The 14407-nt window shown below is 36.4% G+C and overlaps 2 protein-coding genes across 9 annotated transcripts; one reads left to right on the forward strand and one right to left on the reverse strand.

The window, feature by feature from the left end:
* The first annotated feature begins 3950 nt into the window (after window positions 1-3950).
* On the forward strand, window positions 3951-5916 carry LOC104108853 (small ribosomal subunit protein eS25). Its single transcript, XM_009617984.4, has 4 exons — window positions 3951-4122; window positions 4203-4274; window positions 4370-4504; window positions 5597-5916. The coding sequence occupies exons 1-4, from the start codon at window positions 4120-4122 to the stop codon at window positions 5708-5710; spliced, it is 324 nt and encodes a 107-aa protein (XP_009616279.1). The 5' UTR covers window positions 3951-4119; the 3' UTR covers window positions 5711-5916.
* A 765-nt stretch (window positions 5917-6681) lies between these two features.
* LOC104108854 (nuclear transcription factor Y subunit A-7) lies at window positions 6682-13636 on the reverse strand. Of its 8 annotated transcripts, none has more exons than XM_009617989.4 (7): window positions 13468-13621; window positions 12657-12720; window positions 11737-11882; window positions 9762-9863; window positions 9505-9669; window positions 7422-7481; window positions 6682-7313 (listed from the first exon to the last, which is right to left on the reverse strand). In XM_009617989.4, exons 2-7 carry the CDS (start codon window positions 12682-12684, stop codon window positions 7131-7133), a joined length of 684 nt encoding a protein of 227 aa, XP_009616284.1. In that variant the 5' UTR covers window positions 12685-12720; window positions 13468-13621; the 3' UTR covers window positions 6682-7130. The 8 variants fall into 8 exon arrangements, with proteins under 8 accessions (XP_009616284.1, XP_009616281.1, XP_009616282.1 ...); XM_009617986.4 differs by having other exon boundaries at window positions 9762-9869; XM_009617987.4 differs by having other exon boundaries at window positions 9762-9869; window positions 13491-13605.
* Window positions 13637-14407: the final 771 nt, after the last annotated feature.

Genomic DNA, 14407 nt, shown 5'->3' on the forward strand with positions numbered 1-14407 from the left:
CCTCCGATGATCATATGAATGACGTGTTGGGGCTCGTCTTGTTCATTCTGTTTATTAGAATCCCTATTTCTGAAATGATTCTTAGCTCGGTCACTCAGAAATTCTCGAAGATGCCCATTGTTGAATAATCAAGGTACTTCTTCTCTCAATTGTCGACAATCCTTCGTTATGTGTCCATGTGTGCCATGATATTTTCATATTCAGTTAGGATTCCTTTGTGTTGGATCGATTTGTAGAGGTCGAGGCCATCCGGTATCTTTGATACGTCCGATAGCTGATACGATGGCGGCTGCGTCAATAATAAAGTTGTACTCTGATAACCGAGGTGCCTTTTTAGGTCCGATGGGCTTGTCGAATCCGTTCTTACTCATGAGCCCTCGAGAGCTCTGACCTCGATCACTTCTCTTTTCATTTCGTACAATATTCCGCCCAGGTCCGCCGCTCCTGCGATCTCTATTATATGGTTGATATCATTATCTGTTCGACCTCGGTTATCAGTCGATATCCCTCTTAATTCTGTCGACGGGTCTGATAGGATAAACGGACCCGGAAGGAGCCCCGAGTTGGTCGTCTTAGACCCTGATCTTCGATAGATACCGATTATGTACATTGGCCCAAGTGACAACCGGGTATTCTATCAAATTCTACTTCAACTACTACGAAGCCATCGATCTTCGAACATTGAGTCTTTGGGTGAAAGCTTGAACTTCCCAATCATCGATGACTGGTGGCAGGTCCATCTGTTCCATTTGGAATCGAGACACGAATTCTCTAAGCATTTCGTTGTCCTTCTGCCTTACCTTGAAAATGTCTGATTTTCTGGTTTCGAACTTGATGGCTCCGGCGTGTGCCTTTACGAAAGAATCTGCAAGCATAGCAAATGAGTCAATAGAATTAGGTGGCAAATTGTAGTACCATATCATAGCCCCCTTTGACAGGGTCTCTCCTAATTTCTTTAGCAAGACTGATTCGATCTCATCATCCTCTAGATCATTCCCTTTGATAGCGCATGTATAAGAGGTGACATGCTCATTCGGGTCGGTCGTTCCGTTATATTTAGAAATTTTGGGCATTCGGAATTTCTTGGGAATCGGTTTGGGATCCGCGCTCGGGGGGAAAGGCTTTTGTACAATTTTTTTGGAGTCCAGACCCTTCAATATCGGTGGTGCCCCCGGGATTTGATCGACCATGGAATTGTAAGTTTCCACTTTCTTATCGTTTGCCTCGATCTTCTTTTTCCCCGACTCGATTCGTTTTGTCAACTCTTCGAGCATCTTCATGATTGCAGGGTCGGTCCCCGATTCTTTCTCGTTCGATTTCATTGAAGCTGATTCGACCTTGTGGACAACTTCCTGGGATAGCTCGGTCTCGATCCTGTCCGGTGGGCGATTCGGGTTTTGGAGCTGGGCTATCACTGCCTGTTGAGCCTGCAACATTTCAAAGATTACACGCAGGCTGATCCCACCCTCTTCGCCGCCATGGGTGCTTTGAGCGGCTGATCGACCATCCCTACGGACACTGCCCTCGGGATCGACGACCAAATTTACGTTGATGGGTACATGCGAACTGACGTCAACCGGATCTACAACCGGAACTCCATCGAGATCGACCAGAGGTACGTCATTTCCTGGTGTTGTGTTGTCATTTTCGCCGTGGTGGCCAGAATCATTGTCAACATGAAGGGGTGCCGATTGTGAGTTAGACATTTTGGTCCTGGAATAAAAAATACTCCAAAGAATAAGAGTAAAATAATGTGTGTTATGAAAGTTTGCACGAAATAATTACTATTATCCTTAGCCCCACGGTGGACGCCAAACTGTTTACCCAAAAAAAATGGATAACAATTGAATTTATACGCGGTTTTAAGGATACGTGATATAACTTGGCACAAATTAAGAAGACAGATTAATATTGAAATTGACAATAGAAGAATAAATGCAAACCACGCGTATCAAATTGCCTTGGCCCTTGAGTTTGACTACCTTCGAACCAAAGATGTTTCAACTGAAGTATGAACATGCTAATAGAGTAACAAGATAATAGAAGCTAGAAAGTGTCAGTATATTACTTTATGTTGCGTTGATATGATGTCTATTACAAATAATCAGACCCCACTTTATATAGTAGGGGTGTCCTACTCTTGGTACAATTCTATACAAGGTAAAAAACTTATGATTTTCTAATTACTCGGGCTCTCCTTAATATGTGCCGAGAATTCCGCCGTGATCCTCGACCGATCGCGAATATTTCGGCTAGTCCGTTATTTGGCTCGGTAAGTTTTCTTCGATCTCGATCCTGAGCGATCTTTGGGTCACGAGCTCGACGATCTAATTTTGCATCATGGTTCGATGTAATACGAGGTCGAACTTTAACCTATCATATTCCAATCTCGATTAATCACACAAGGGGCGAGCCCGATTTTGACCGTATACAAAGTGTAAGTTGGACTGTTTTCTTATTTAATTTCAAATTATACTTCTATGACACCATCATGTGCACTTGCTAGTGGTGAAAAAGTGTTCTTTTATGAAGTTTAATGCAATTTTGCCAATCCAAAAAAGGCTTGAAAAAGGGAAAGAATTAACACAAATAGCCGTCCCACTTAATCTCTTAAGATAAAAATAGCCGGCGGATATATAATTTATGTAAAATTTATGTATAATATATATAAATACGTATAATTTATGTATACTGGCTAGAAAAAGTAAACATTGAGTCTGGCAGGCTATTTGTGTAACAATAAAAAGGTAATTTCAATTGTAAATTTCATGCCAGATAGATAGATGAACACAAAATGGCAATGATTTAAAAGATAACACTTTCAGTACGTATAATCGAACGACTCTGCTATCCGAACCATTCACTTAAACTAATATGATTCATAATTGGGTGTTGAATATGGAAGAGTACAATGTTACATATTATCTCCGGATCATATTCATTGTTAGAAATAAAATCAAATTAAATTAATAAAGTTGAAATAAATGACAAATAGCAGACATGTCGAGCACTTTTTATGACTCTTCTACATATTTTAACATATTTTTTATTTATTTATCAATATACTTATTTATTTATGAGTAGAAAACAGATGAGCATTTGAAAAATGAGTTTGGAAGCATTAGAAGGAAATCGTGATGGCTAAAGCTATGTTTAAAAGATAGCCTAAATCTATACCATGTCCATGTTGAATCAGAGGTATTAAATTTACTTTAATACGTAAAATGGACAAAAAGACTGACCATGCTCCTTGGAGGAGAATTGGTTTTGTAGTCCTTTTACAAAATTATTTTTAGTTTTATGTCTTTTTACAAGCGATATTCAATTTTACGCATAAAAAATCTGAAAATAACAAACAAGAGATATGAAAAAGACCATTTTCTTCTATTCAAGTTGTAAGCAGGCACAAAATATCATTTCCTCGATAGGATGTTGTGATGGCTACCAATGAATAGATATCTAATTTGATTGAGTAGATTTGATCACTGTGCGATGAATACTTATATTAATTCATGGTATATGATGAAAAAGCTTGGACAATCAAATTTCAAATTCTAGCATAATTTTCACATGTAAAAAGTTTCAAACTCCAGCATAATGTCCTGGAGTTTAAAATAAAAAAAAAAATTGGAACGGACTTGTGTTGTAATTATTTTTTCAAATACATTAGGAGATGCTAGATGTTTTAATATAAAGACTTAAAACTAGGTCACAAATAACCCTCAAAGTGGATAGTTTTGAATACTCGTCCACGCTTGTCCCAAGGGCAAAACATCAAGTTTAATAAGTGTTTCCTCTCTCTTGTCCTATGGGCAATAATTTTAACTTTTGACCTTAAAGCTCTACCCATGGACAAACATTGGTTAAAAATTAAAACCAACCCAAAAGGTGTTATATTTCTGCAATTTTTTTGTAATGTATTTAAGGCTGAGTACTCATCGGCCCAAAATAAGTTAAGCCCATCTGAGTTGATCCAATAAAAAAACCCTAGAATTCCCCAGGTATAGATACAGGTCTAGAAATAGCGCCTTTGCTCTTAGCACTCCACTTCTCCTCCTCTCTTACCCTAGCCTCCGATACTCCCCTCCCCCCATACCCCCTTGCGCAGTTCCGCCATCAATGGTAAGCTTCTCTGCTGTCATATATATATATATATATAAATGTTTGAGAATTGAATGCTGATATGTTGGCCATTTTTGCAGGCTCCGAAGAAGGCAGCTCCTCCTCCATCGTCCAAACCCGCCAAGTCTGGTGGTGGAAAGCAGAAGAAGAAGGTCATAGCTTTTTCCTTTTTGATATGACTTCAATTATTCGTTTTTGTTGGAATATTTGAGGGTTTTAATGTTGTTGGTATTTTTTGAATTGACAGAAGTGGAGCAAGGGAAAGCAAAAGGAAAAGGTGAACAACATGGTTTTGTTCGATAAGGCCACTTACGACAAGCTCCTGTCTGAAGCCCCTAAGTATAAGCTCATCACCCCTTCCGTCCTCTCCGACCGTTTGAGGGTATGGATCTAAGTGTTTAGTAGGTTGAATTTTAAGTTTTGTGCTTTGTGACAGCTTAATATGCTTGCTTATTGTGTTGGATTATTTAAACAAGGGACAATTGCGCTTTTATTGCCCCGGTTATTGATAAATTATGATTTTGTTCATTGTGACTTAGGAAATGTGTTGTATGTAAGTTGTTTTTAGAATTACATTACTCTCAAAAATAGATTAACAATGCAAATTTATCTTGCTACATATAGAGTAACAATACAAATTTAACATGAAATGTATATTTTGTGTCTTGGTATATGCCCTTTTCTGTTTACTGAAACATGGATTATAAGACGTACACCATGATAGCATGATCTTCTAGTTGCGTTTGAAATAGAAATTATTTATCAGTGTTTCTTTGAGAATATTTTTCAGTTTACTTTTGGACTCTCATGATTGGAAGAATTGCTTTTGTCTTTGCTTTTGGAGAAAATGAGTGTTTTCAAAATAAAAAGTTTGTTAAAAACCTCAATTTATGTTCCAAGGCAGGGAAACTAAAAGATTGAATCATACCTAGTGGCTATATTCCAAATTGGTTTAATTGAGATTGGAAAAATGGTTACTAGTAGCTTTGCACCCAATTGATTTCATGTGGGTTTGGGGTTGTTCTATAGTGCTTTTGAAAGACCTCTTCTCCCCTATTACCCACAACACTTGAGAGTTGGTTACAGAAAAAAACTTCTCAAATGTGGAAGTTCGTTTTGATCTTCCTCTAAAAGAGAGTTGGGAGCTACTTGGATTTGGATGTGGCAGCTGTGGCAAATGCAGGAATTTTGCCAAGGGTCCAAAATCTAAAGAAATGTAAAAAAAAAACGTAATATCTAACATATATACAGTTGAATTTTCATGCGACAGTGTTCAACACTGTGGCTCTGCTGCTGTGTGGGAGAATCAGTTTTGATTTGTTGCAGACTCATTCTTGAATGAAAGAAATTTAGTCTTGTTGAATTTTCCGACTTTTTTATGATACTTTGGATATTGACAGTAAGTTGGTATAGGCAACTTATTTTATATGCTGATATCCTTATGCTAATACTGTTCATTTGATTGAATTTGCAGATTAGTGGATCCCTTGCTAGGAAGGCAATTAGGGATTTGATGGCTAGAGGGTCGATCAGGATGGTGTCTGCTCATGCTAGCCAGCAGATTTACACCAGGGCTACCAACACCTAAGGCTTTAAGAGCGTTAGACTTGTTTGTTTCATTAGCTTTCATTTTGTTTGAAACATCATGTCAAGACATAAATTTTGTGCGATGAGTTGAAGATTTTGACTTTCTTCTTGTTCTGTTACTCGCTGAATTCTTTTCTTTCTTCTTGTTCTGTTACTCGCTGAATTCTTTGGCTTCTGAAATTATGATTTATATTTTTGTTCCAGAAAGGGTTATACTAGATTTCCGACCTTACCCCCCAGGCCTCTTGCTGTAGTATAAGGTATATGAATTCTGCATTGGTCTATGGGTGGAGTTAATTTCTCTGTCCTACAATATTTGTGAACCTGATCCGAGAGAGAACTTTGTCATTGAATAACGGGGGTGTATTGGATGTTCTGTTGCCGTAACTTGGATTCCTAAAAGGTGATGCTCGATCTGTAGGTTAAACATAAAATTTAAGTTGAATCGGTAATGGATGGATAAGTGATGAGTGAACAATGGCCAAGGATGATATACACTGCCCAAAATTTGATATTTGGTCTAGAGGCAGAAAGTAGCATTGATTGATTATACAGCCAAGTAAGGGAAAGTACATAATTAGTCTTAACTTATCCATTTGTTGTCAATTACGCACTTAAAGTTCGCGAGAGGTAGGCACTTTTGGCAAACGTTGGTGTGAAATACGGCCTGTGTTAAACGGGAATTTTGTCTTCAACTAAAGTTGGCATATATGTATTAAAACCTTTTTTTCCCCTAGTGATTTTCATTTCTCAAATGGGCATGTCATTGTGGCTGCACCTGGAAATAGCAAGTTTCCTTTATTACCCTAAACTAACAGAACGTAATTTTAAATGTTACTGTACAAGGAACCCTACTTCCTCATTCAATATTTCCAAAATTTAACAGAGCCACCACGACTGGGAACGTCTAAAAGTAAACACAAGACATGAATATAAGACCCGTTGCTTTGCAAGACAAAAGTCAAGCAGCAGTAATCACAGTGGAAACTTTTCTTATTACCGAGATATTGACACAAAAACGCATGATCTTCGAAATGAGAGTCCATCAACCAGCAGCACTACAAGCTTATCTTCCTAAACTAACGGACATAATGTCAAATGTTGTGAACTCTACTTTCTGACTCAATATTTTGTAAAGCTACCAGAGCTACAGTTTGAACAAATCTCAAAGTAATTACAAATCAACAGGATAAGAAGAATGTATACGAACAAGTTCAGAAAGATAGTATTTTGAGAATATACGCCCAGTGACCACTTTGTAACTCTCAAACAAGTAGCCTATTCAGATCTTTCTATACTGAGATAATCATACAGAACACCACAATCACCCTTATTTTGTCCAGCTGCCACAGTTTCACTTTGACGAAAGCATGCTGTTTTCGTGGTCCACAAAGACCCTTGACATTGCATTGCTGCATAAATCAAGAGGCGTTCTCTGCAGAAGCAACCTCGTTTTTTTCAGACTCAAGATTAATGTTGACCTGTGAGTTATCACCTGATTCGTCCTGTTTCTGCTGGTTATCAGTTTTCTTCGCTGTAAAACGACCCCCACATCCTCTAGCTCTTTTCAGTGCATGCAAATGGCGTGATTCATGCAAGTACGGCTGCAAGATTATTTTGCACTGTGAGCTTCCCAAGGAATTGGTGCTGGAATAACATAGCCTCAGAAACAGATATAAGAACTTCTATCATGGGGTAAGGCACCTCATTACCAACTGTATGATATTGGGTCTGGCAGAGATGGTCCAGCACAGTTGATATTCATCTTTGAGCTATTTATTACGGAGTAAAACACATTATTGATCAGAACCCATAACTTTCCAGATACACAAATTAATAGATAAGATTCTTTTTTATAGGAGATAGATCCTCAAATTACGAACCCGAAATGGAATCACTTTGTTTCAGTTACATATCTAATCAGATTGAATAAGATTTGAAAGCCGTCAAAATCATCACATAAATTTCAGTAGCAGGAAGGTAGTCCAGGGAATGGTCCGAGATTGGAAGAGCCTTGGAGAGCCCAGGTCAAAGAACATGAGCATTGGAGGTTTTCGTTTATTCAGTTTTATTTCTGATGTTAATGGGAATTTCTACAATCAAAAACGAAGTTTCAATAGAAGAAAAAAGCAAGAATACTTTCGAAAGTATTTTCCTGGCTGAAAAGAGACGCACAAAGCAAAAAGGAAAAGATATTGAAAGTACAAAAAAGTTAGGTAAAACATCACGTAGTCCCCCCATTACCGTGAGCAACACATAGAAACCCTTAGGAAACTAAATCCAGATTTCTAGGAGCAAAGTGATCCTGTTCTATCCCAGTTTGAGGTATTAGTTCTTCATGATGAATTCTACACAAAAGTTAAAACCAGATTCTGCTGGGTCCAAAGCGAACTTGGAGCAGTACCAATCTAGATAAATTAGCCCCAAAATATGCATTAGATCTTGCAGTATTATGTTTATTTTACAAACGAAATATTTAATCACATTTTTTTGCTTTCACATTGCTCCATGTGCAAATATACTTCCACTATTTCCATTTAAATGGAACCATGAGTAGCTCTCAAAATTTGTCAAACGAGGATTATGCAATTAGATCACTAAACCCGAGAATTCCAAAGACAGGCTTTAAAACTTTTTTAATAGGCTATATCAGGCTCGGTATGTAATGCATAAGAAGGTTGAAAAAGCAGTTAGCCAAAACTGCTTTCTTTCTTGTACTTGAACTTTCAAGACGGAGTGAATTTGAAACTACAGCACATGTAACCTGCAACTCTATGATGCTCCCTCAAAAGGTAATTAATGAAAGTATGTCAAACAGCAAGAAAAATTTTCCCCAGCTCCAAATTAAGGGTCTTTTCTTATTACATCTAAATGATGTATGCCCAAAGATTATAGCAACTTTGATGGACAACTGATCAATAATATAGATGTTCTAAAATTAAGAGCTTTTGTTGCATCAAAAACCTTTGTACAATGTAATGCGAAAATAATATGGCATGCTATCAACTACTAAGATCTTTTACGTGTAGCAACAGAAAAAAGAGGGGTCTAAAGTTACAGTCCAGCAAAAATCTATTTGAGAACTTGCTCTGCTGTCTCTTTCATGCTCAGCTTTCCAAAAGAAATTTAAGATTTTGGCGTCATTTGGTTGGCCTCATAAGGAAAAACAATCATGGAATAAAATTCTGCATAACTAATACGTTAGGTTTGCAACATAGAACTCGACATTAATAACTTAGGGGTCGTTTAGTTACCGGGATTTTAATCCTATAATAGCCTTATTCCAAACGAAACGACCCTTTAGTATTTTATTTCTGGCATTAGACTCTGCACTACTAATATCGACCTAACTTATGCAGAAATCTACGTATTATTTTATGTGGGACAAAATGCAGATATTAGTATACCAAGAAGTATCTACCAAAGATGCTCTCAAAGTAGCTGCATAGCAATCCTTACATATTACTTGATGTGTAACAACCCATACATAATTATTCATCTCATAATAATCCCTATATATTATTCACGGCATAACAAATCATGTATTATAATCCTAACATAACTAATCCATGCATGTGTTATTTTATAGAAGGACTAGAAATGCATAGACCCTTAAAAGTATGCGCATAACTTGCAATTTTAACATTTAGAAGGCTTTTAAACTAGGAAATGATAAATCAGCAGATGAAACAAGAACAAGCTGCCAGGTCACCTGTAAACAACCTGTAAATAATAATACTGGACTACTAAATAGCTTAACAAATAACAAGACAAAAATGCATTCCCGAGAAATACCTTCCTAGCTTTCAGAAGTTTCTTCTCTGACTCAGCTTTCGCGCGAGATTGTCGACGCCTCAAGATGCCATGATACTGTTTTGCATTAACAAAAACAGGTTCGTCTATTGCGTCTGATGGCAAAGGAACACCAGCTTGTTGAATTCCCATTAGCTGAACGTGAACCTGAGAGAAAATGGCATAAATACAGCTCTCAACTTTTTAGGGACATTTCTAAGATAAATTCCAAATGAAAAATGTTAAGAAAAATCTAATACCATTGGTTGTGCTGGATAAGGTTGTGTAGGATAAGGCTGTGCATCGTATGGTGCAAAGATGCTCCTATAGTATGGATCTGGATAAGGATAAGCTGTTTGAGCCTGCAACTAATGAAAAATTGATGCAGATTTATTATCATAAAAATAGAAGCAAGACAACCAATCACCAAAGTGTGTATATAGAATTAGTAGACACAGAAATGGGCTTCAAATAACTCCTAAACTGGTACCTTAAAGATCTATAGTCTCTATTAGATTCTTTAGAAGCTGTCCAATAAAAAAGGATGTCCTACTAAGAATACTTAACATAGCTGGTATTATGTGTGTCAAATGTAAGAGAGGAGGGAGCTAAAACATCCAGTTCCAGGTTAATCTTTAGGCAGCAGTCTATCTGAATAGGGACCACGGATTTTCAACGACAGTTGGAAACAATTACAGCACTAAATTTCGTCCAGAAGCTGAAAGCTGGCAAAACTTAAAAAGCAATTGCATTTAGACAAGCATTTACAGTATAACTAACTGTATACTTCAAGCTGCTGCATCAAAAATCTACTTGATTCAGATCATCCCTTCCACGGTGATCAAGGAATTCTGCTAGTGTATCCCTCCTATAGGACAAAGACTTGCCTTAAACGAAACTCTAGGCCAACAGACCTACACGAAAATTTTAGCCAAATTGTGGCAAGTGCAGTTCCTAGAGCAAGAGTGACAAACAGATCTCGCAATCTGAAAACGAAGCAATTCCTAGAGAATTAGTTCCATATAACACAAGCTTGTAAAACAGGATTTTACTTAAAACCAAATAGGGAGATTAAAATAAAAGTGTGTGTATCTAACCTGGTCATACCAATTTGCCAGACCAATGAAAATACCAGAAGACAAGCCTAAAATGGAAATATAAACTTTCCCAAGGTCTTCAGTTATGATTGAAAAATCCACCCATGACAGGTCGTAAATATCGAAAAGCCATGAAATACGTATTCTCGATGTTACAACATCACCATTCAAAACATTATGCTACTTACATAAGCACACACTAGACATGGTATTTTTTCTCACAACTGAACGTTTTTATCAGTGATCAAAAGCAATATCTAACTCCTTCGAGAAATATGCAAATTTTCGAATTCGCAGTCAGAGGCTATCAGCCTTTATTATATCAGCCAGGTCGACAACATGACAATCTATAAGCAGAAACATCTCCCATCCTACTCCCAAGTACATTTGGAATACTACTAAGACTTGATGCATTAATCTGCCTCTTCTTAGGTTCATATTCACCTATTACTTTCTCAAATAGTCCGAACGACCCCAGCCTATTCTGTTATGCTTATCTAAGAAGCAACTTTTCTCAATTTATAGGTTGACGTGAAACATCAGTATATTAATTCATATATCTGAAATTACTGTCACAAAATAATAGCCTAGGCATCCTTTGCATCATATGGATTCATCCCTAGATACAAGAATCATAAGTGCAATCATAGTTCCATTATGCCCCGCCTTAACCTATTTATTATCAACTTGGGCTTTCATGATTTTACACATTCAATTATTTGGGCAAGTTTTATACACGGTTCCCTATTTCAAGTATCAAAGTGGTCAAGGAAGATCAGAACCACATAATTTCTTGTTATGACCAACTATGAACAAGGGCACTTTATCTCACAAAACAAAGAAGCCTATTAACAAGTGCAACAATGATAATACTCACAGAACCATCATCAATATATTTCCATGCCCTAACTCTTTTGTTTTCAATCAGTTAATTCTTGAGATATCTATAGCCTATTTGACGAGGCCCCTAGTTCAATCAAAGTTAACACTTCTAGGAACACATCTGATCGAATGAACAGGAGGGTGGTTGCATCTGTCAGCAAGAATAATGACCACATAGAAGAAGATATCAGATTCGGACTTAATAGCGATTTTTCACAAATCTGGCAGTAGAAGTTAATATGAGCTTCAAATATACCATAGCATTTCCATTGCCAAGTTGAGTGGGCATCACATAGTGCATATTTGGTGTTGCAATACCAGGCACAGACATTCCAGTAGCAGGGGATGAAGACTCGCTGTGAGCCTCTGATTGCTTCTCTGGCTGTTCATTCTCACTACCATCTGACATTTATTGCAGTAACACGGGAATTAGAACCTTTTCATTATGTAACCAAAAGCACATACCCAATTTACTTTAGCCTCCTCCTGCTTTTGTCCGAGTTGACTCTGTTTCTTTACAAATCGAATGTTAAACAAAAGCATATACTGGCAGTAATTTCTTTTCTTCTTTTATGATAAGCCAAAATCTTTTGATAAGACAACTTTTTATTGATAACACACCATGAAAGGCATCAAAAGAATGTATTAAAAGATAATCGGATCAACCAGTGTCATCTAACAAGTACTCCCGAATCTTGACTATCTACACATACTGGGATATTTGCTTTACAACATTATCTTATATTTTTTACATCCCTTTAGTTATTTTAGAACCTACATCTTTCATTCCAAATTAGCCAAGGGATGCATAGTGGCATTCTTCCAACTGCCTTCATTTTTTTAACAATCTTCCACAATACTTATAATAATAAATAAATAAATAAAAAATCTTACACAATAGTACGGAAAATTTCTCAAGCTGCACATTTGATGTCATGAATATGCTTCAACTCAGAAAACTGGAGGAATCACACAAAAAATGTGCCAGGTTTTCCTACCACGGGAGTAAGGGTTCATATCACACTATATGTGCAGAAGAGCAAGGGTACTGACATCACTCAGTAATGAAAGACATGTGAATCAAGCTAACTTCACGCTCAACATAACACATTTAAGGACTCGAGAAACAAATTTATACCACCGACAAAATAGTGTACTGGAAAACCAGAAAATAACCTGAATGATAATGAAGCGAGGACGTCATGACGCTGCTTGTCACAGAATCCCCAAATTAACAAACCTATGCAGTTAAAAGAAAAGGGCGGATCAGCAAAAAAATAGCACATACTGTACCACAAATATACCTGAACAAGCATAAGTAATTCCATACACAACCTAAATTCAACCTTCATATATAATGACCAGACTTCTTCCTCTCTCATATCTCAGCATTTCTACACATAAACCCATTTCCTACGGATATCCATGCCACAAATCCAAATTACTTATGCAATTAAAACAGACACATCTTACTATTCATTTTTTTCATCTTTCAAACTACAAATCAACCTTAAAAGTACATGAATTTTCACACGCTCCAGTTAAGTAACAAAAGTTCCGTACTAGAAAAGAAACAAATAACCGAAGATGCTAAGCTCAAATCCAATTTTCCGTTCCTTTTGAGACTTCTTCACTTTTTTTTATGCAAAAACATGCAAACTCTAAATTCAACATTAGAAATTGAAATACAATTAGATAATAACACGAAAAAATTCAGAGTCCTGGCATTATAATATCTCAACATATTCAGCACATAAACTCAATTACGATAAAAATAAAGTTAGATTTCAAATCGAAATATAAAGCATAAGAAAAATTCACCTCATAAGCAACTGAAAACTTAAACAGCTCAAACGAACACCTCATAAATGAATTTTTATACATGCAAGCACCCAAAGTAGGAAGCTCAATTCCTCAATTTTTTGTTCCGAAATCCAACCTTTTATTAATTTGAAAACAAATTAGGTTTTTGAACAGAAAAATTCACCTTTTAGGGAGAGCTTCACGTACAGAATAGAAAATAAATAGTAAGCGGTTTTATTTCTGGCGTTTCCTGTGTTCTTTTCTTTCTCAGAGCTTTTATTCAGTGTTGGTAGCAGCAGCGGAAGTTTCCAACTGTTGTTTCTCTGTGGAGTGTGGTGAGACCGGTATTTACCAAAGCAGTAAAACATTTTACAGGGAGTTGTCACGTTGGCTTTCACTATTCTTAGCTTCTTTTTACTTTTTCTCTTACTTAAATTTAGAAAAAAAACACTATATTCTCGTTACAAGATTTCAAGTAAAGCATTAATTTAATTAACTTTTAAATGAATTCTATGAAATAATTATTACTTTATATATTATTATGTAAATGCACGTTTTATAACTTCAACGATAACGAAAGTTAGTCTCACCAAAAAAAAATTCCAAAATTATAATATTGCGTAATTTTAGGCAAAAATAGTACTTCAAAAGAAATGAAGAAAAATCACCTAAGCATGTAAAGGATTTCAAACGACATAACAAACCCATTTTAACTAAGATATTTTTCATTTTATTAAATATAATATCAGTCGACTGTAATATAAAATACGTTGGTAAATTAATAGTAGGTGTATATGTAATTTACCCCCAATAAAGAAAAAAGAAAAATGGGAAACAGAATATATGTGGCTTGGAGGGGAAAGACGAAGTGGTCCAAATTTTTGGCAGACAGAAAGAGAAAAGCAGTTGCATTCTTAGCCAGAAATTTATGTGGACCCTAAATTGGGCTTGTCAGTAAAATAAAATCATTTAAATAAAGAATTCTCTTTTTTTTTTCCGTCAAATAAAAATATTCTATTATATGAGAATGTGGCAGACTGGCAGTGGGTTGAAGGCTTCAAGCTGCGTCATACTGGTCCCTACAACTGAGGTAAAAGGACATCAAGTTTAATTTAATTATGCAG

The sequence above is a fragment of the Nicotiana tomentosiformis genome, chromosome 2 (assembly GCF_000390325.3).
Source record: "Nicotiana tomentosiformis chromosome 2, ASM39032v3, whole genome shotgun sequence".
Classification (NCBI taxonomy): domain Eukaryota; kingdom Viridiplantae; phylum Streptophyta; class Magnoliopsida; order Solanales; family Solanaceae; genus Nicotiana; species Nicotiana tomentosiformis.

Coding starts and splice junctions, on each gene's coding strand:
- LOC104108854 (XM_009617986.4), bottom strand. CDS start 12,684: ATGACGTCCTCGCTTCATTATCATTCAG. Junction 7,482..9,504: donor AACTTCTGAAAGCTAGGAAG/GTATTTCTCGGG, acceptor CGTAATAAATAG/CTCAAAGATGAATATCAACT. Junction 7,314..7,421: donor GACCCAATATCATACAGTTG/GTAATGAGGTGC, acceptor ATAATCTTGCAG/CCGTACTTGCATGAATCACG.
- LOC104108853 (XM_009617984.4), top strand. Junction 4,275..4,369: donor GTGGAAAGCAGAAGAAGAAG/GTCATAGCTTTT, acceptor TTGAATTGACAG/AAGTGGAGCAAGGGAAAGCA. Junction 4,505..5,596: donor TCCTCTCCGACCGTTTGAGG/GTATGGATCTAA, acceptor TTGAATTTGCAG/ATTAGTGGATCCCTTGCTAG.